Here is a 19751-nt window from a genome sequence, read left to right on the forward strand (position 1 = left end):
GTCGGAGGTTTGTACCGAGTCGGGGTATCCCCCCTGGTCGGAGCGTCGCGAGGTTGGTACAAGTTCGTTCGCGTCGATCCGTTGAGCGTCGGCGCGCTTGCATAAGCGCAGGTCAAGACGCTGCATGTTGATGCATGTTGATGATGCATCGCTTCGTGTTGTGCTTGCGTTGCAGGTCAGCGCTGCCTGTTGTGTGGTGCGAGTCCGTGTGCGGCTCGTCCTGCTGCTGACCTGTTGCATGTGTGTGCGTGTTCAGGTCCGCGCGTGATCGTTCTGTCTTCGTCGTCGTGCCCGAGGTCCCATGGTTCGCTTGGGGCGATGGGTAGGCCGCACCGCCAGCACGTGGCCCGCCCGGCCTGGACGATGGGGGATAGGGCGCGGCGTAGGCGCTGGTGGGCGGTGCCGTACCCGCGCTGTGCCGTGGTGCCTCGCGCCCTGTCTCGCTGCCTGGTGTGCTCGGGGCACCGGGAGATGCCGGGTGGGCATGGCACGGTGCACCCTTGCTCTCGGCATGGGTGCTTGGCGCGGGCCATGGCTGCTACCTCCGTGCGTGTAGTCGATGGCCCCCACAGCTGCGTTGCCGTGGGGGCGGTCATCCCGTGCGCTCAACCCGGTGGGGCGAGCAGGCGGACAGGGACGTGTGTGGGGTTAGTCGCGCAGGGTGTACGCCTCGGCAAAGGTGCAGGCGTCCACCCGCTCGATGTCCCCGCTCGGGTGCTGGACCAGCCAGTCGCCCATCTCTACGGTGAGGGGCGAGGGGTTGGTGGGGGTGGTCGCGTCAATGCCGATGTGCGCCCCAGTGGCGGGGTCGACCTTGGGGACGAGATGCTTGGATGGCTCGTCCACGAGTGCCTTGATTAGCTCGGCGGAGACGCGGAGTGCCCGGGGTGCGCGCTTCTCGACATCCTGCCAGAGTTCATGTGCTCGCATGGGGGCCTCCTGTTGTGGTCGTTCCGTGGTCGCCGCTCCGGGATTCGCACCCGGACGCCCGTGGGCACGCGCTTTTGAGGCGCGCATGTCTGCTGTTTCATCAAGCGGCGGTGGTAGCGGAGGCCGGATTTGAACCGGCGTTCTCAAGGGTTATGAGCCCTGCGGGTTACCAGACTTCCCCACTCCGCCTCGGCATGTGCACCCTCACGAAGTGCACATGCTTGCCGGGGTTTGCCTCGCCGTGTTGGCGTGGTTGTGTCCCGGTCTTTTGAGGTCTAGCCCTGGGCCGCGTGGGCGGTACTAGACGTTGTGCGTGTGCAGTGTCGGAGGGATTCGAACCCTCGTGCCCGACTTTCTCGGGCGCTGGCCGCGTCGGCGTATGTCTGCGCGGTTGTCCCCGTTGTGGCCGCTTCGGGTACGACACTGCTCGTGTTCCTGGTCGGAGTCGAACCGACCGCTGCGGCACTCCGGGCCGGTAAGTGTCGGCCGCTAGCAGGAACGTGCCGGGGATGTCGGATTTGGGGTCCGAGTGATCGTCCGGTCTTTACGCGACTGCGAGTGTGCGCTACTCGATATGTTCGCCTATCCCCACGAGTCCGCTAGCTCAGCTGTCTAGCGGGGGAGTTCAAGGCTGCATGTAGAAAATCCCCGCCAGTTCCGGAGAACGACGGGGAGTTAGGGTGCCTCCCGCTATCGAGGGGAGGCGTCCGGCTATCTTCTGGTGATAGCAACTCGTGCCAGCGACTCTAAGTGTTCTGGCTCAATGCAGGAAACAATGTCCCTCAGTGTACCCGTAAAACCGTTACAGGTCGTCGGGGCTCTCCTGGGTCTTCCTCTTTCCCTTGTCGGCGTATACCAGTGTCCGGGATGCTGTATCGAGGTATACGGTGTCGGGGTCGAGGTTGTCGAGGGAGAACCAATCCCGGTCGCTCATGGCGTCCTTGTAGGGCGTGCTCCATGATTCGGAGGGGATGGGTCCGTCTTCGGGGGCGATTTCTGCGGCCCATCGGACGGGGTAGTGGTATGCGGGGATGTCCTCGTCGCTGCGGTGTTTGCGGACGCGGAGCATGGTCCATTCGCGGTCGGTGAGCGTAGGGAATGCGCGGGCGATGTCTTTGCGCTTCATCATGCGGTCGCTGGTGAGTGCCCATGCTCTGAGCGCCTTCCTGGCCGCGTGTGAGTTGATGGCGGACAGCGCCTCGGCTTCTCCCTGTGCCAGCCCGTTCTCGTTGACGAGTGCCCCGAGTAGACCGCGCAACCGTCGCAACTCTTGCCCGAACAGTTCGCGGTCGTCGCCTGTCAGGTATTGCAGGTGTGCGCTGACGTACTGGATCAGCGGCACCCATGTGTTGGTGATGGGTGGGATGCTGCGGTTTTCGGCGGCGAGGTGCCATGCCCACCGCCTAGCGAACGCAATCGGGTGGTCCATGCCGCCATCGTCGTATGCGTCTGCGTTGGCGACTCCTACTGCTGCTAGGGCGGTGGAGTCTACGTTGTACGCTTCGGGGTTTATGCGGATGAGGAGCTGCACTTCGCGGTATAGGTTGTCGCATTCGATGAGCGTTTTCCCCCATGCGTCGAGCTGGTCACTGCCAATCGTCACTCGGCCTCCTCGAACGTGTAGGTGTAGATCGGCTGTACCCGGATGAGCCGCCATGCGCCGTCACGGATTTCGTTGGTGCTGGTCACCTCTTTGGACACGAAGCGGAAGTTGTCGTGCCCGTAGTGGACGCGGGCGTGCATGCGCGCGGCTTCTTCGCCGGTCTGCTGGTAACCGCCGTGGGCCTCGATGCTGAACGTGCTACTCATCGGCTCTCCCCCATTCGTTGAAGTGCTGCGTGTATGCGGTTGATGTCGCGCTGGATTCGGATGCATCGCGCGTATCCTGCGATCCGGCTCCCATGCTTGAGTGCGTCGGCCCATGTGGCGCGTGTGTTCCATGCACGGTTGTGGATGTACACGGTCCACACGTCACCGTTTTTGCGGATCATGGGTTTACTCATCGCGGAGTGCCCTCAGCTTTCCGGGGTGGAGGCCGGAGAATGAGGTTCCGTCCGGGGCGAGCACGACGGGGGTTTGCGTGTATCCGAGCGCCTTGACTCTCTCGCGTGCGTTCTCGTCCCGGGTAATGTCGTGCGCGATGTAGGGGATGTTGTACTGGTTCAGCTTTCGCTCGACGGCTTTACAGGGCATGCAGTTCGGCTGTGTGAAAAGTTCGGTTACGGGCTGGTCGGGGTTCACGGGGCTGCTTTCTGGGTACAGGGAAGGCCCGCCACGTTTCGGTGCGTGGCGGGCCTTCGGGGGTGTTTCAGGCGGGGAGTGTTCCGGCCTGTCGGTCGATACGGTGCTGGATGAGGGGTAGGTAGTCGGTTTCCATTTCGATGCCGACCGGGTCGAAGCCTTCGATTAGCGCGGCCTCAATCGTGGTGCCGCTTCCCGCGAACGGGTCAAGCACGACGCCGCCGGGTGGGGTGACGAGCCGGATCAGCCATCGCATGATCGCGAGGGGCTTCACGGTGGGATGCTGCACACCGTCCACGTTCGGACGTTCACGCTTCGGGGCCTTCGCGGTGTAGAAGAAACGGGACGCGCCGCCCTGGTCTGCGTAGGAGTTCCCCGGGTCGTGCCTTCCCAGGGATGCGCTCGAGAAGATGTGCGATCCCTCTGCCCCCCGTCCGTCGCTTACTGCCGTCCTTGTGGCGACGCTCACCCCGCTCTGTTCGTCGACCCATGCGGCGGCGTGTTGGTCGAGTAGCACGTTCGCAGGCCAACGACCAGACGGGGACGGCTCGAACGTCTTACGTTGCGACCTCCACTCGTAAGACGTTCGAGCCGTGTTAAGGCCCTGTGTTACCCGGTTGTCCGCGTAGCCGTCAGTGGGCTCGATCCTGCATGCGTCTACGTTGATTGCGCCGGTCCCGTGCGCGAGGACGTTCCTAGCCACGGTTTTCTCGGCGAGGGGCTTACGGGCGAGAACGATAGGCTCAAACGCGGGCTTCAACGCCGTGCCCCAACCGTCCCACTGCTGAGCCTCCGGGGTTGCGGGGGCGGTGATGTCAAGGACGGTCGCATCTCGCCGACGCCCCTCGCCCGGCGCGTACTCAAGATCGGTGCCGTTACGTTGGCCCACCTTCGTCCGCTCGGCCTCGGCGATTACTGGTCCCCACCGAGCCTCGTCCATATCGAGGAGGTCGCGCAGGGCGGGCCACCAGCGAGCCTCGGGGAACTGGTACTTGATCCAGTTAGCAACAGCGCCGGTTCGCTTTCCCAGCACGACTTCGGCGACATCGAATGTGTTGGTGTACCCCTTTGCAGTCATTGCGGCACGGATCGCGGCCCCGAACTCTGGGTGCTGGGATGCACCGGGACGCTTGTCGATAGCCTTCCCCACGTCGTGCGACTTGGGGAATCCTGACCCGTACAGCCATGCGAGGCTATCCCGCATCTCGAATCCGGCGTCTTCGATTGCGACGGCGAGGCGGTGCCAGGTTCTCGTGCCACCGAAAGCGGCGATGTGTCCACCGGGCTTGAGTACCCGGTAGCACGCTTCGGCCCATTGAACTCCGGGCGGCGTGGCATCCCATTTTGCTGACATGAAGGATATTCCGTATGGGGGGTCGGTGACGATGGCGTCAACGGATTCGGCGGGCATCTGGTTCATGATCTCGATGCAGTCGCCGTTGTGGATGGTGGGCAAGAGCGCCTCCTTGTGTTGTGGCATGGATAAGGCCCGCCGCTTCAACTACAGCGGCGGGCCTTTAGGGGGTGGGTTGGGGTTACACGGCCTCCCAGGGGGTGGTGTAGCGGCGCGTAAGATAGAAGTCTTCGGCCTCTCCGTCGCCCCGCGCACCGTGCTCCTCCTCGGCTTCGATGGGTACGAGGGCCGTGTGGCCGACTAGGCCGGGGTCTCCGATGGCGGCGAAGTCGCCCCGGTAGTGGTTGCCCATGCGGCGGTTAGTGACCTTCTGCCAGGGGCCGGAGTCTCCGCGCCGGAGGACGACCGCCCCGACGGGCAGTGCTTCGGCCTGCTCGTCGGACTCGATCAGGACGGGGCGGTATAGGGTGCTCATTTATCCTCCATTGGGTGTAGTGCCACAAATATGATGGGGCTTGTGGCTGTAAGGGTGATGAGTGCGAGGACATTCCACGCGATCATGCGGGATTGACGCCCAGAGCGGCCGTCAGCAGGTCGTTAAGCCATGCGTCGTCGCGGGGCAGCTCTACGTGATGCTCTGTCCGGTAGTAGTCGCGCACCCGGTCACGCATCTCGCCTGTCACCTTCGCTTCGATCAACGGGGTGACGTTGGCCAGGTCTTCGCTGTACGCCTCGTCGCCCGCAGTTCCCCACCAGGTCCCCGCGTAGCGCGCATACACCTGCCGCTCCGTGGACCGGGGGGACGCAATCACGGCGACCGCGTTATGCCATGCGGGTTCCGGCTTGGGGGCACGGTGAAGGATGCGGATGTTGTCGAAGCCGTACTTGTGGTCCGCCGCCGCTTCGACAATGCGGAACGAACTGCCCCGGTGCCGCTCATCCTCGATGTACGTATCCCCCGTCTCCGGAATGCCGGGGGTGGCCTCATCCCACCATGCGCGCATAGCGTCAATGTGTGTACTCATTTGTTTCCTATCGTTAAGACCGCCATGACATGCCATGCGATTGCGAGCATGAACCATGACGGCAACCAGGTGACGGCTTCGATCGCGGGATGCATTACGCGGCCCTGGTGCGGGTAGGCGACTTGAGCTTTACGGTGTCGCGTCCGCGTGCTCCGCAGTGGCCGCACTTGAGTGCCGCGTAGGCTTGGACGTTGGCGTGCACGGTTTTGCCGGTGGGGGTCATGTCGTGGCCGCAGTTCGGGCATGCGTGTGGGGAGTCGGCCCACATGCCCATGTGTGGCAGACCCTTCGCGTAGGGGCGGAGCCGGTCGAACAGTGCCTCCGACGCGATGATGTCGCCGCGGTTGTAGGAGGCGAGGGTTTCCTGCGCCGCCTTGTCGCCATCCACAGCGGCCTTAGCGATACGGGCGTCGTACTTGTCTGTTTTCGCGTCAACACCGAGACGCTTAGCGAGTGCGTCTAGCGTGTTGCTTTCCATGGCGAACGACCTGCGCGCAATCTTGAGCGTGTCAATCACCTTGTACGGTGACGGGGCGGGCAAGCCCATTTCGGCCCATCCGCCCATGAGGTGTTTCTGGTCGAAGGCGTCCATGTTGTGGCCGATCAGGAGGTCGGCGTTATCGACCCACTCCCAAACTCGGCGCATGAATCCGTCGTATCCTCCGACTTCCCATTCGGCGGCGAACATGACCTCGGTTTCGCCGTACCAGCGGGCGGCGGCGCAGATGGTGCGGGGCCACTCCACAACGTCGTCTGCGTGGATGCGGCGTCCGATGGTGTGCTTCCACGCGTTGAGGTCCCACAGCGGGCCCTCGATGGTGAGGCCTCGGTGGTAGACGCGGGCCTTGCCGGGGAGTCGTTCAATATCGATGGTGAGTGCCCGCGCGGTCACGTTCTTTGCGATGCGGGGCTGGATGTTGGCTAGCCGGTTCGTCACTCGGCCTCCTTGGGGTTGTGGTGTCGGGGCATGAGTAAGGCCCGCCACTTGATGCGTGGCGGGCCGTCTAGGTGTTGGTGTATCCAGTGTCCTGCGATCCATGCCGGGGCTGCGATGAGCAGGGTGCAGGTGGCGAGCCCGATCACCCGTCGATTGCCCGCTGGAGGTGGGTGCAGGTGACGGTCCAGTCGCCGGCGTGGTCGGCCTGATCGACCAGGTCCTGCACGGCCTGGACCCGCCTGTCCCTCACCTTGACCTGTTCGAGTGCGTCGAGTGCAGCGCCGCGCTCGTCGAGTGCGGTCTGTCGCCATTCGTCCCGCTCGGACTCGGCGCGGAGGGCTTCGCGGACGGTGATCTGTGCTGTCGCTTCGAGGTGCCTGATCCGCGCCTTGGCTTGGGTGGCGCGGTCCTCAGCGGAGGCGAGAGCGTCCAGCAGGGCGGGGACAGCGGAGCGCGCGGCTGCGATGAACTCGGCGTCCTCCTGCCGCACGTACTCCTCGGGCACGATCCCGACGCCCTCGTACTTGTAGTCGCCTACCTTGGTCGCGGCGTCGATGGTCTGCTGCACCCCGTTCCGGGTGTTCTCCCACGGGCCAGGTGTCGCTCGGCCTGCGAGCTTGCGCAGTCGGTCTCGGTCGATGGTGGTCATGCTTCCTCCCACCCCTCCGCGCCACAGCGGCGGCAAGTCCACTGGTACACGTCGTCGTCCTCGTAGATGGTCTCCTCGTCGTGGTCGTAGGTTTCGCCGCACACGTCGGCGTCCTCGTCGTCCCAGTCGATCAGTTCAGCGCTCACGGGGTCTCCTCGTAGGGGTTGTTGTCGTCCAGCTCGGCGGTCCACCCTTCGTTCCAGGCGTCACGCTTGACACGGGCGATCCACTCGTCCCAGGCGCGAGGCAGGTAGTCCTTCTCCTCATCGGTTAGGTGGGTGGTCTCTGTCGTGGCGAGGTCTTTCCACTCGCTCTCAGTGATCGCCTCGTATTCAGTCGTCATGCCTGGTCTCCTGTCTCGTACTCGGTGGCGCGGTAGGGGTTGTGCTGCGGATACCAAGTCGTTTCGGCGTTCGGGAGCGCGAAGTTCACGCCCTCCTGCCACGCCTTGATCTTCGCGGCCTGCACCTCGGCGTCGATGGGCACGAGGGCCGACCAGCCGACCATCTGTGAGTGGTCGAACCTGTCGGCGTCGTTCTCCCAGCGGCCCTGGAACTTCTCGACCGGCCACACGTCGGGGTCGGTCGCCACCGTCCCCTCGGGCAGTGCTTCGGCCTGCTCGGCGGACTCGATCAGTACGGGGCGGTACAGGGTGGTCATCGCGCCTCCTCGGGGTAGTGGGTGTCGCGGTATATGCGGATGAAAGCGTCGTGCTCGTAGTTCTCTGCCAGCCCGTCGAGTGTTTCCCGGGCCGCGTCACGCTTGATGCCCTCGATGAAGCGGGCGAACTCGGCGCGGGCCTCGAACCGGTCGGATCGGGCCTCGATCACGACGTAGGAGTGCCGCACCGTCGGCTCGCTCGGCGTGTAGTCGTCAGCCATTGGTGTGCTCTCCTCGGTAGGGGTTGCCGATCAGGTGCTCCCATGGCTCGGTGTTGTCCCACTTGTGCGCGGCCTCGAACGCCTCGCACCCCTCGTCCCACGCTTCGGCCTTGACCTGGGCGATGAAGCGGTCGAACTCGGCTTCCAGCTCCTCCGCCGGGGGCTGCGTGGACACTCTTGACTGCTGGCACATGAGCACCCAGGCGGTCTGGATTGAGTCGGCGTGCGGCGTGAAGGGCTGGTCAGCCATTGGCCTGCTCCGTCCGGTAGGGATTGGGGGCGCAGAGACGCCACTCGGAACGGGGCATGACCTGCCGCATGTCATGCGCTTCCTGTGCATCGGACCAGCCCCAGGAGTGCCCCTCGCCCCACGCGTCGGCCTGTGCTTCCCGGATGATGGGGAGGACAGCGGCGGCGACCTCCCCGGCCTCATCAATGCCGATAGCGGTCGCGTAGTAGCCGGAGCCGATGACGATTCCCGCCACCTCGTCCCTGATCCGCTCGGTGAGCTTCTGGTCATCGGTGGTCATCGGAGTTCCTTTCGGCACCGCTCGCATCGGATCGGCGCGGAGGCGGGCGATCGCCTTGTTCGCGTGGACCAATACTGCCCGCATGAAGTCCCGCTCCCGCGCGGCCTCGTCCCGTTCCTCTTCTGCCGCGTCGCGGTCGGCCCGGTACGTGGCCGCGTCGAACTCGGCCTTGTTCGCCCTGCGGATGGCGGCGTCCATCGAGTCGTGGCAGTCCCTGGCGTGCTGGCGTGCACTGCTGGACCGGGCGACGTGCTCTCGCGCGACCTCCTTCCATAGCGCGGCCATGTGCTCGGCGGCGGGGGTGTTGTGGCGGCGGTAGTGGCCATAAGGGTTGTTCATCGCTGGGCCTTTCTGTAGCGGCGGACGGACGCCTCGGACACGCCCGATCCGAGGTTGTTCGCGCGGCAGTAGTCGGTGAGTGCGTCGGCGATGTCCTGGTGGGCGTATTTCCACTCGCCACGGATGTTTGCGCTCAGCCACATGCGTGCGGTGGCCGCGTCGTCGGGGTGGCAGTCGTCAAGGTGCGCAAGAATCGCATCGATCTTGCATCCTCCCGGGGCGGGGGCAATCTGTGCGAGGCGGGCCATTTCTGTAGTCCTTTTCTTCATCCGAGCCCAGCGAAGCCGCCAAAGAGGCGCTCCCTGAGCGATGCCGCTACGCGTATCGCGTCTTCTAGGTTTTCGTAGACGCCCCCATAGTGCGGCGCGCCTTCCGACTTCACGACGACCTGGTATTTCCCATTGGGGCGTCTCGTGATGTTCCGGTATCCCGTGACCGACCCGTTGCTCCCGCTCCGGTAGCGAGAGTTAGACTTTTGAGGAACTGCCCTAAGATGCGAGGGCTCCACGCAGGCGCGGTTCCAGCAGACGTGGTCGATTACCTTCCCGGGCGGGATGGGGCCGAACGCCAGGCGGTACGCCAAGCGGTGAGCCCCCTCCGACTTCCTGCCGTTCCAGGCGTTCCCATACCCCTTGTCATTCAGCGAGCCAGTCCAGATGAGGCAGTCGCCCTCTCGGACGGTGCGTAGCGCCAGCGCCTCGGCGGGCGTGCGAGCGCGCTTGGGGGACGCGAGGGGGTCCCCCTGCCTCCTGAGCGCGCCGTAGTGCTCCTTGCAGAACCCCAGTCCGGAGTGCTTGCCGCCGCAGTCGGGGATGCTGCATATCCGGTTGAATCCGTACGCGCGCTTCGGGCGTTCTGGTAGACTCATCAGCGGACCTTTCTTTACATCGATGGAATCGGGCATGAAGAAGGCCGCCCCGGTGTCGGGTGCGGCTTGGGGGTGTTCGTTCGCTGGCGGGGGGTTTGCTCGCCAGTAGTGGGCATGTCAGCCGATGCGGGGCGCTCCAAGATCGGCCGCGTTCGGGACCTTGCGCCATTCCGAGTCGTAGTCGGTCGTGTCAGTGTTCCGGTCGATGCGGGCCTGCATGAGGCGCGCGTACTCGGCGTACTCGGTAGCGTCTGCCTCGCGCGTCCGGTTCATGCCGTCGATGTAGCCCTTCCAGTACGGGTCCGTCTCGGCGAGACGCTTAATGGCTTCGATGCGCTTACTCATGTGTTGCTCCTGATCTGTTCCTGTAGATGCGCGGGCAGCATGTCGATGACCGCGTTTTCCTGCCGGTGCATCTCGGCGTGTAGTGCGGGGCGGTGGCCGGACTGTCCGAGGCGGAGCGTGTTCATCGCCCACGCGTACTGTTCTCGGCGCTCCTCGATGCTCAGCCGCTCCATCCGCTGCCCATCGTCATGGCACGCGAGTAGTGCCCCTCGAAGGCGAGCTGGATATTCCCCGTCGCGCCATGCCGGTTCTTGCCAACCTTCATGAACAGTTCGCCGGGGGCCTGTTCGCGGTCCTGGTGGAGAAGGATCACAACATCGGCGTCCTGCTCGATGCTGCCGGACTCTCGGAGGTCAGCAACGCCGGGCAGCCCCGCACCCTGCTGTGTACTGTTTCGGTTCAACTGCGACAGGAGGATGACGGGGACCTGCATTTCCTTCGCCAGCATCTTGAGTGAGCGGGAGAATCCGGCGACCAGCTCATGCCTCGGCGCGGACGATTTGCCTGCGCCCTGCATGAGCTGTAGGTAGTCCACGACGATTCCGGACAGGTGGCCGCGGCGCGCCATGGTGCGAGCCGTGGAACGAATCGCGCCCGGCGTCAGGGTGGCGCGGTCGTCCAGGTGAATGTTCGATGCGCGCAACTGATCGGCGTGCGCCTGAATCTTCGCCGCCCGCCCCGCATCCATGCCTCCCGGATCGAACGTCGAGAGCGGCACGGTAGCGGTCTGCGCGATGAGGCGCTTCATAATCTCGTCGCGCGTCATCTCCAGCGACGAGAACAGAACATGGCCGTTGTCGTGCTTCACCATCGCGTCCGCGAGCTGTAGACCGACCACGGACTTGCCAACACCAGGGCGTGCACCGATGACGTAGACGGCACCGGGGCGGAGTCCGCCGATGAGGTGGTCGAGGTCGATCCACGGCGTCGGGATCATCTTCACGGACTTCCCAACCTCGGCCAGGAACTCATCGAAGTAGTCCCCGGCGCGGATGCCAGCGATAGACGTGCCGATCTTTGCTGCGGCATCAACCTCGGCGCGGGACACTTCCGCGATGTCGGGCAACTGGTCGAGGTCCGCTTCGGACGCGAGCTGGGCGACACGGGTCCCTGCCGCGCGGAGACGATCCCGCAGTGCCTCCTTTGCCACGATGTCGCCGTAGTAGTCCGCAGACGCGCCCATCGGGGCCATGATCGCCATGGACTGCACATCATCAGCAGTGAGCCCATCAACGCGAGCCCGGGCGGCGATAGTTGTTACGTCGTGGGGTTTGCCTGCCTGGTGCTGCGACCGGATCAGCGCCCACAGTTCCCCGAGTCGTTCGTCGCGGAAGTCTGTGGGCTCTAGCAGGTCGAGGTCATCGAGGGCTCGGCGGTCGTTGAGCGCGATACCGATGACGGCTGATTCGGGGGAGGGGTCGAGCATAGATTCACCAATCCTTCAACGGGTCAATATTCTTCTGCCACTGCTGCGGGCCGAGCTTTCCGTCTTCGAAGTTGCGACGCATCCAGCCGCGCCATGTAGCGGTCCAGTCCTTCTTGACGGCGTTCTTGGTGGCGGATCGCCAGTAGTCGATGAAGCCTTCTGTAGCCCATTCGATGTTGAGTCCGGGGACCTTCTCTGTGGCCCACTGCCTCATGTCGGGAGTGATGGTGAAGTCTTCGGGGATTCTGGTGGCGGGCGGTGTCTTCGGCTTGCCCGAAGCTCCCCTGCTCCCCTGTTCCCCTGTTCCCCTGTTCCCCTGTTCCGAACTTGACTTTTCCTTGTCAGCGCAAGGAAGTTCCTTGCGGATGCTAGGGAGTTCAGGGGATGCCTGGTCAGGCAGGCTTTCTGGGTCGTCGGCGGTCGGGTAGCGTCGCTTTGCCCGTCGCTGCGTGATCTGGTGGTCCTCCCACGTCGGAATCTGGAAATAGGGGCGTCCGCGGTGCGTGTAGAACACCACCCCGTAACTGTCCGCAACTTCCTTGCACAGTCCAGGAAGTTCCTTGCTGGTCCATTGGTCGTCGTTGGGGAAGATCGACGCGGCCAACTCCTTGGGGTTCGCGGGTCCGACTCCCCAGTCGTCGGCCATGCACCACATCCCCATGAACAGGATGCGCGCCCAGGGTCCAGCAGAAGCGGTGGAGGGCGAGTCGAAGAACTCGGGCTTAAGGGATCGGATTCTCATGGTCGCCAATGCCGCGTGCCTCCTTTCCGTCGTCGTGGTCGATGAGTGACGGCGTGATGTAGCTGGTGCCGTCGTATTCGGTGTCGTGGTCGTCGGTCAGCGCGCCAACCAGGTGCAACTCGTCAAGGAACGTCACTGTCCGCACCCCTTCCGGTTGATGCACGCTTCGGTGATGAGTCGTAGCTGTGACTGGATGCGCCGCTTCCATCGCTCGTGGTTGAGCTCGGTGAGATCGGCGCGCTTGTCGGTGACGGTGTACTCGGTCCGCTCGGCGTGCAGATAAGGGGCGGTGAGCCACGCCTGGTATTCGGCGCGGTGCCTGTCGCAGCGGATGATGGCGGGTGTCATAGCGCCTCCTTAGAACGGCGTGGTCGAGTAGTCGGTGAGTGTGATGGTGGCGCGCATGGTGCGGGGTGCGAGGCGCTTGTCGGTGCCTGCGTGGTATACGAAGGGGCCGGTAACGTGCTTGTGGTCGTCCTCGTCAAGAATGCCCATCGTCACCAGCTCATCGACCATGCCCTTAAACGTGTCGGTCAGGTTCACGGGGTCGTAGAGGGTGCCGGTGCGCTTGTGGATGCCGACGTAGATGTTGGCTTTCCCGACGGGGTAGCGGTCTTTGGCGGCTTCTCTTGTGAGTTCGCGCATCCCGTTTTTGACTTTGTTTCGGAGCCAGATGGGTGCGGTGCGGTTGCTGCTGATCGCGTATTCCATGGGGATGGTCATGGTGAACTGTTGGCGCATGTGTTCCTTTCCGGGGGGTTGGGTTAACGTTGGCGGCGTAACGTTTACTGACCGGGTTTTAGTCGAACGCCTCCTCGCGTTCGTGGGCCTCGAAATCTGGCCCCCATGCGTCGGGGCCTCCGTTGATGTTGGCTTGGGAGAAGAATCCCCATTCGCCGCACGCGCATTCGACTTCGACGGTGGCGGGCTCGGTTGCGGTGCCGGGGTAGTGGTAGGGGATGGGGTAGTGGCGGCGTGGACGCATCGGGTGGCCTCCTCAGGGCGTAAGAAAAGCCGCCCAGAGTTGAGCGGCTGTGTGTGTTTCGTACCCCCGCGTGGGGTTGAGCCGTACGCACGTGTTCTGCGTCGCGGGGGCTGTTGTCCGGTCACGGTGGGGTGGTCACGTGAACGGACGATCAGGGGGTTAGAGGCGGGGGAAGCCTCGGAAGTCCTCGTCCATCTGCTCTGAGACGCGCTTGAAGTTCTTCATTGCGGCGCGGGCGATGATCGCCTGGGCGATGACTCCGAGGATGGCGAGAAGAACGATTGCGGCGATGGCGATGAGTGCAACGGTGGTCCAGGCCATGGGGTTTCCTTTCGGGGAACTGTCAAAGATTTGTTGAGAGTTGGGCGCGTCTCAGAAGGGCGGGTTTCCGTAACCGTCCTGCTGTCCGGAGCCGGGCTGTGCGGCGGGGGGCCACGCCTGCTGCTGGGGTGCGGGTGCCTGACCGCCCCACGACTGCTGCGCGGCCTGCTGCGGGGCGTTCCACTGCTCACCCTGCGGAGACGGAGCCTGACCGCCCTGCCGCTGCGGAACATGCACGACACCGACCGTGTTCGTCGTCGTCTCCGTCCACTGCTTCTGCTCGCCCTGCTGGTTCGTGTACGCCCGCGACTTCTGCGTACCGGCCACGGTGACGATCTGGCCCTTAGTGAGCGGCGCGGACTCGGCCTGCCGACCAAACAGGGTCACGTTGTGGAACGTCACCCCGCTGTCTTCCCACTCCTGGGTCTGCCTGTTCTGTGCCCGAAAGTTCTCGGCAACAGTGAACGTGGCGCGGGGCTTCCCGTCGTTGCCGTACTTAATCTCGGCGTCGGCGGTAATGCGGCCTTCAAAGCTGATCTGAGCCATGTTTTCAGTCGTTCCCTTCGAGGAATCGCGCGGTGGCGATGAGTTCGTGAATGGTGTAGGAGGCGTCGAGGCTGTCGAGGACGCGGACGGCCTCGGCGATGTAGCGTTCGCCGATGGTGACATCATCGGGGGTTTCGGCGGGCGTTTCTGCGGCCGGGTTCGGGGTGTGGGGTCGGCATTTCAGGCACATCACGTATCGGTCTCCTTTGGTGCGGCGTTCTGGATGGCGGCGAGTTCGTCGGGGGAAGCGCCCTCGTCTCGGCGTTTGACCCAGTACGTGCGGGCGTCGTCCTCGGTCTGGAACGACGGGATCGGGGGCGGGGCAGGCTGGTCGGGGAGGGGCTGGACGGTGAACGGGGCACGCTTGCCACGGGTGACGGTGAGCGCGACGGTGATCGGCTTGTCGATGTGGGAGACGTGCGAGACGCGCAGCCCGCCCACCTCCTTGCCTCCGTAGCGCACGCTGGGGTCGCCGTAGATGGTGAGGCGGCGTCCAGTCCACTGCGATGCGTCTGTGCCCCACGCGGCGGCTAGGACGCGGCGGACGCTCTTAGCGGGCTTGAACGGCTTTCCGGGGAACTCCACCAGCTCGACGTTCACGGGCTGCTCAGCGGTGCCCTGCGTGACCTCCGCGACGGTTACCGTCTTGGGGCCTGCCAGGTACTCGTCGTAGTTCTGCTGGGCGCTGTTCGCGGCCAACGAATCGGTAATGTCCATTAGGCACTCTCCTTTCTTTGGTCCAATGTGGAGTAGGGCATGTTTGCTCTGCGCCACGCCGCCACGGCGTCTGCGGCCTCCTCCTTGGTGGGGAAGCTTCCGATGTGGTGGCGCTTGTAGTTGAGGGTCGAGTACGCGATCCACCGACGCGACCCCTTGTGCCAGGTGACGCCGCGTAGGCCGGACGTCCCGTTTGCGTACGGGCCGCTACGGTTCTGTCCATTAAGAGCGTTGGTCGCGAGGCGCAGGTGCGCTGGGTTGACGCACCCCTCGTTAAGGCACGAATGATCTACCTGCATACCGTCGGGGATCGGCCCGTTCGCCCATTCGTAGGAGACTCGGTGCGCCCGTTGCATCGTCTTGTTGATCCAGAAGTCTCCGTACCCTTCCTTGCTCTTTCCTGCGGTCCACTCCCAGCAGGTCGGGGTCTTGTTGACCTTGGCCCAGAACAGGTCTTCAATGGGGACGGTTCCGCGCCGTGGCGCGTCCATGTCCTTCCCGCGCAGGAAGCGGGAGCGGTGCGTGGTGCAGTAACCGATCCGGTATGGCGGATAGTCGCATCCGGGGTGCTTGCACTCGTCAGCCAAACGTGATCTCCTCCTCGTCTGCCATGGGGTCCCAGTACGGGGTGCTGGGGTTGTTGCGGGTGTTGTGCAGGTATGCGCCGACGAGTGCGGTTATGTTCTCCTCGGCGAGGAGCGCGGCGTCCGTGATCAGCTCGTCCCATTCCGTGCTGCGGTAGACGCGTTTCACGAATGGCGGCTGTCCGGGATCGTGTGACATGAAATCCCACCAGGAGGCATCGAACACGAGCATGTTCGAGTGAATCTGCGGGAGGTAGTGGCGGGGGACGTTGCCTTCGAGGATGGTGCGGAAGTGGGTGCTTGGCTTCGGGCATTTGAACTCAGCACCGCCACCCTGTTCTGCGAGCAGGTAGTCGGGCGATGCGCCGAATGAGTAGCCGTCCTCGTCGATGCGCCCGAATCCAACCTCGGCACCGACGCCGTATCGTTCGGCGTAGATGTTGCGGGCGTCGTCTTCGAGTGCTGTTCCGCGTCGCATGTCGTAGTTGGGTGGCGTGTAGTTGACGCGTCCGGTGAGGCGTTCGAGTGCGAGCGTCTCGGTGAGCGCGCGGGACGTGTCGTTGTTGGCGACCTTCCCGGTGGCGGTGAGAAGCTTTCCCGCGACGCTCGCGGTGACAATCCCCGCACGGGCCTGCAACCACTCGGGCGACCCCTGTTCCAGGGACTCGTAAACGGTGAGTGTCATTCGAACCTCGGGTTGGTCTCGTCTTCGATGCGGTAGGGGTTGGGGGTGTCCTGCACGAACGGCCAGTCGTCGGCGGACCTGTAGGCGTTGCGGTCTTCCCACCCGGCCCTGTATGCGCGGTCCCATTCCTTCTCGGGGTCGTGCTTGTCCATGGCTTCGAGGGCGAGGCGGGTGATGGACTTGGGGTTCATCGGAGCGCGTTCTCCTTTGCTGCGTGTCTGACTGCGGCGTCGTGCGCGGCTACGTTGGTGGTGTAGTAGTCGGTTAGCGCGTAGTGGGTGTGGCCGATAAAGATCCACCACCACGCGCCGCGCTTACGGACGAGGGGGCGGGTCACTGTCCTCGCCTCCATGCCAGGTCGAGGGGGTATGACGGGACTGGCTGGTACGCGAATCCGTCGAGGATGAGGACGTGCGCGCGGTCGGGTGCCTGCTCGGTGCGGTGTGCGTCGGCGTCGATGTAGTCCTCAACGTCGAAGCCCTCCATGTACTGGTAGAGGGGGCGCGTGTACTGCTGCGGCGATTCGACAACGGTCATCGGTTCATCTCCTCGGGGGCGCGGACGCCGCGAGAGGCGAGGAGGTCCGCAATCGCCTCGGGTTCGACGGGCGGTCGGAAGTCGCCCAGATTTTCGGTGAGTAGGCGCTCGATGTTCTCGGCTCCTTCGGGGCGCGCCGGGGGTTCGGGCCGGATGATCTCGGTGATGACGGCCTCGGCCAGCGCCATGGCGCGGCCCTTCGCGACGCCGGACGTGTCGTCCCAGTCGCTCACGCTGAGCGCGGCTACGGCACGGTAGGCGCGGTCACGGGCCTCGTCGGTGATCGCGTCGGCGGTGAGGGGGCGGGGCTGCTCGTCGGCGCGGATGCGGTACAGCTCGTCAACGACCTTCTGGCGCTCCGCCTGCACCTCCCGGTATCGGTCGAAGGCGAGGCGAGCACCGGCCCGCGCTTTGTCCCGCTCCTTCTCGGCCTTGATGCGTCGTTCCCATTCGGTCTTCCAGCCGTCGAGCCGTTCGCGGGCGGGGTCGCGCCCGGCGTGGTTGCCTTCGAATGTCATGTCATCGGCTCCTGTATTCGAGTCCATGCGGTGTGATGTAGAGGTGTGCGCGGATGTGTCGGCCTCGGAGTCGCGCGTATGCGTCTGCGTCGGCGGCGAGCATGGCCGCGTACCTGGTCGCGGTGAGAGTCATGCGGCGATCCACCTCGATAGGCCGCGCACCATGTCCGCGCACTGCTCATTCGTGGCACGGCGCGAGAGGAGCGACTGGATAGCCATGCCCGCGATAACGTCCAACTCGACCTGTTCGCGTTCCCGGTCCACATTCGCGGCGGCAAGATCGCCCACCGGATCGGGATAGGCCAGCTCAGTAGCCACGGCGGGTCACCTCGCGGACGGCCTGGTAGGCGATGGGGTCGCGGCGTCGCTCCCACGTCTCGTCGTACCGCTCGGGACGCTGCGGGATCGGCTTAAAAGGGTTGTTCATGGCGGGCTGCTTTCGGGGGGCGCGGCGGTCAGCGGACATGGCGGGCGATGATGGTGATGATGCGGTCGAGTGCGACGGCGGCACCGATCCAGCACAATCCGACGCCGGTCAGGATCACGAGAGTGTCGACAGTGGTGAGCATTAGCGTTTCCTTTGCTGTGCTTCGGAGCGTGTGTTGCGGGGCGCGAGTGTGGGGGAGGTCAGGCGTTGGTCTTCCCCCCGTAGAACCATCCCATGCGCTCGGGGACGACGGGCGGTCCGGGCTTGCGGTGGGTGGGGGTGCGGTCGGGCTTGGTCGCCGCGTGGTGGCCCTCGATGGTGAAGGGGCGCGGCTTGCCACGGTGCGTGTGGGCGATGGGCGGGCGGGGGGTGGGCGTGTTCATCGGTGTCTCCTGTATCCGCATGGCTATATCTGGGGGCAAATGGAAGGGCTGGTCAGTGGGCGTTGTGCTTGCCGGTGGTGCGGCGGGGCGAGGATCGGTTGATGACCGAGCCGGTGCGGGCGCGGGGGAAAGCAGAGGGCGGCAGTCCAGCCGACCCCTTCCGCTGCCGCTCCTCGTAAGCGGAGCGGTTCCTGCTGGCGCGGGCGGTGGCCTCGGCCATGACTGCGCGGATGCGCTCGTCGCGTCTCATCGGCTTCATGCTGCGGTCTCCATATTCTTGACGGCCTTACGGGCGGTGGGGTCGGAGGAGATGCCGAGGACGCGGAGAGCATCGTAGAAGTCATGCTCGGTCTGCATCCGCTCTGCGCGGGCGGCGACCTTCCGCGCGATCTTCTTAACCTGGCCTCGCGAGAGGTTCGGGGCGTACTCGGCGATGCGCTTCTCAAATCCAGTGGTGGACATGGGTTGCCTCCTCGGCTTCCTCCGTCGGCGTACCAACGGGCGGTTGTTCCTCGCCCCCCGGTGCCGGTGTTCGGTCCGTTCGTCCGGGGCGATGGGTTAAACATAGGACGGCGTGGAGGGTGGCGTCAAGCCGGTTGGGCAAAAAACTTTGATCGTTACCGTCCCGTGACCCTGCGGAGACAAGAAAAGACCCCCTGACCTGCACGAATGCAGATCAGGGGGTCGTGGATCACTTCGACGCAGCAGCGGCGATGCGGTGGAGGGAGTCGTCAGATAGGGCCGCGTAGTGCTTGGCCGTCTCGATGGACGCCCACCCGGCAGCGCGCGCCACAGCGTAGATGTCTCCGGTCTCGGCAATGCCCTGCGTGACGTAGCGGGCACGGAGCTTATGAAAGGTGGAGTCCATGCCCAGTGAGGTTAGGTGGCGGTTCACGCGGCGCTGTAGGGCGTCTGCCGTGTACGTCCGCCCGCCCGCCGTGACAACGTTCCCGGATCGCAGCTCGGGCAGTATCTCGTCTAGTAGGACGGGGGACAGTCCGGCGAGGCGTTCCTTGCGGCCCTTGCCCCGGACGCGGAGGAAGCGCCGGTCGAGGTCGATGTGCTCCCAGTCCAGGGATGCCGCCTCGGAGACGCGTAGACCGCCATATGCGCCTAGAGCGATGGCTCGGCGCAGTTCGGGGACTCCTCGGTCGTCGCAGGCGTCTAGGGCGCGTTTCAGGTCGCTCCTGCCGATGGGGCGGGGGAAGGCGTTGTCCACCTTGGGGGCGTCGAGTCGGCGGGTCGGGTCGTCCGCGCGGTGATCGAACCGGGTTGCCCATTTGTAGAACGTCCGCAGGCACGCGAGTTCGTTCTGGCGGGTGGCTGCGCTCTTGTCGTAGCGCCCAGTCCACCACGCCTCGATGTCCTCAACGGTCGCGTTCAGCGGGTCGGGTATCTGTGCGAGCACTGTCTGGTAGCGCTTGATGGTGGCGGGAGACCTTAGCCGGTCCCGTTCCGCCCACTGTAGGAAGTCCTGAATCTGGTTGTTCATGACCTGGCCTTTCCGGCTAAGCATAGTTATCGGTCACTGGTGGGCCGAGAGCAGAGCCGCCACGATCTACAGACCGTGACGGCTCGACACAAAAAGTTGGCACAAGAACGGGCTTGACGCGACTGTAGGCGGGCGCTTACAGTAGAGCCATGACGAACAACAACACCGCCGCAGACAAGATTCGCACCTTCGCCGCCGCTCAGCCCATCAGCCGCCTCATCGACGCCATCGAGGCAATGGAGGACAAGGGCATCAACACCGAGGCCGAGCGCATCGCCTACGCCATCTC

General features: G+C 64.6%; 3 protein-coding genes and 1 non-coding gene across 4 annotated transcripts; all 4 read right to left on the minus strand.

Annotated features, from left to right (window-relative positions):
* Positions 1–1044: 1044 nt before the first annotated feature.
* TRNAM-CAU (transfer RNA methionine (anticodon CAU)) lies at positions 1045–1119 on the minus strand. The gene has a single exon. It is a non-coding gene; the product is annotated as a tRNA-Met (tRNA).
* A 9140-nt stretch (positions 1120–10259) lies between these two features.
* On the minus strand, positions 10260–11525 carry LOC138140826 (replicative DNA helicase DnaB-like). Its single transcript, XM_069061734.1, has one exon. It carries the CDS (start codon positions 11523–11525, stop codon positions 10260–10262), a length of 1266 nt encoding a protein of 421 aa, XP_068917835.1.
* Positions 11526–13624: 2099 nt separating this feature from the next.
* Positions 13625–14119, minus strand: LOC138140827 (single-stranded DNA-binding protein-like). The gene has a single exon (XM_069061735.1). The coding sequence runs from the start codon at positions 14117–14119 to the stop codon at positions 13625–13627; it is 495 nt and encodes a 164-aa protein (XP_068917836.1).
* Positions 14120–18661: 4542 nt separating this feature from the next.
* On the minus strand, positions 18662–19486 carry LOC138140828 (tyrosine recombinase XerC-like). Its single transcript, XM_069061736.1, has one exon. The coding sequence runs from the start codon at positions 19484–19486 to the stop codon at positions 18662–18664; it is 825 nt and encodes a 274-aa protein (XP_068917837.1).
* Positions 19487–19751: the final 265 nt, after the last annotated feature.

This window comes from Tenebrio molitor, unplaced genomic scaffold (genome assembly GCF_963966145.1).
Source record: "Tenebrio molitor unplaced genomic scaffold, icTenMoli1.1 SCAFFOLD_289, whole genome shotgun sequence".
Lineage (NCBI taxonomy): Eukaryota > Metazoa > Arthropoda > Insecta > Coleoptera > Tenebrionidae > Tenebrio > Tenebrio molitor.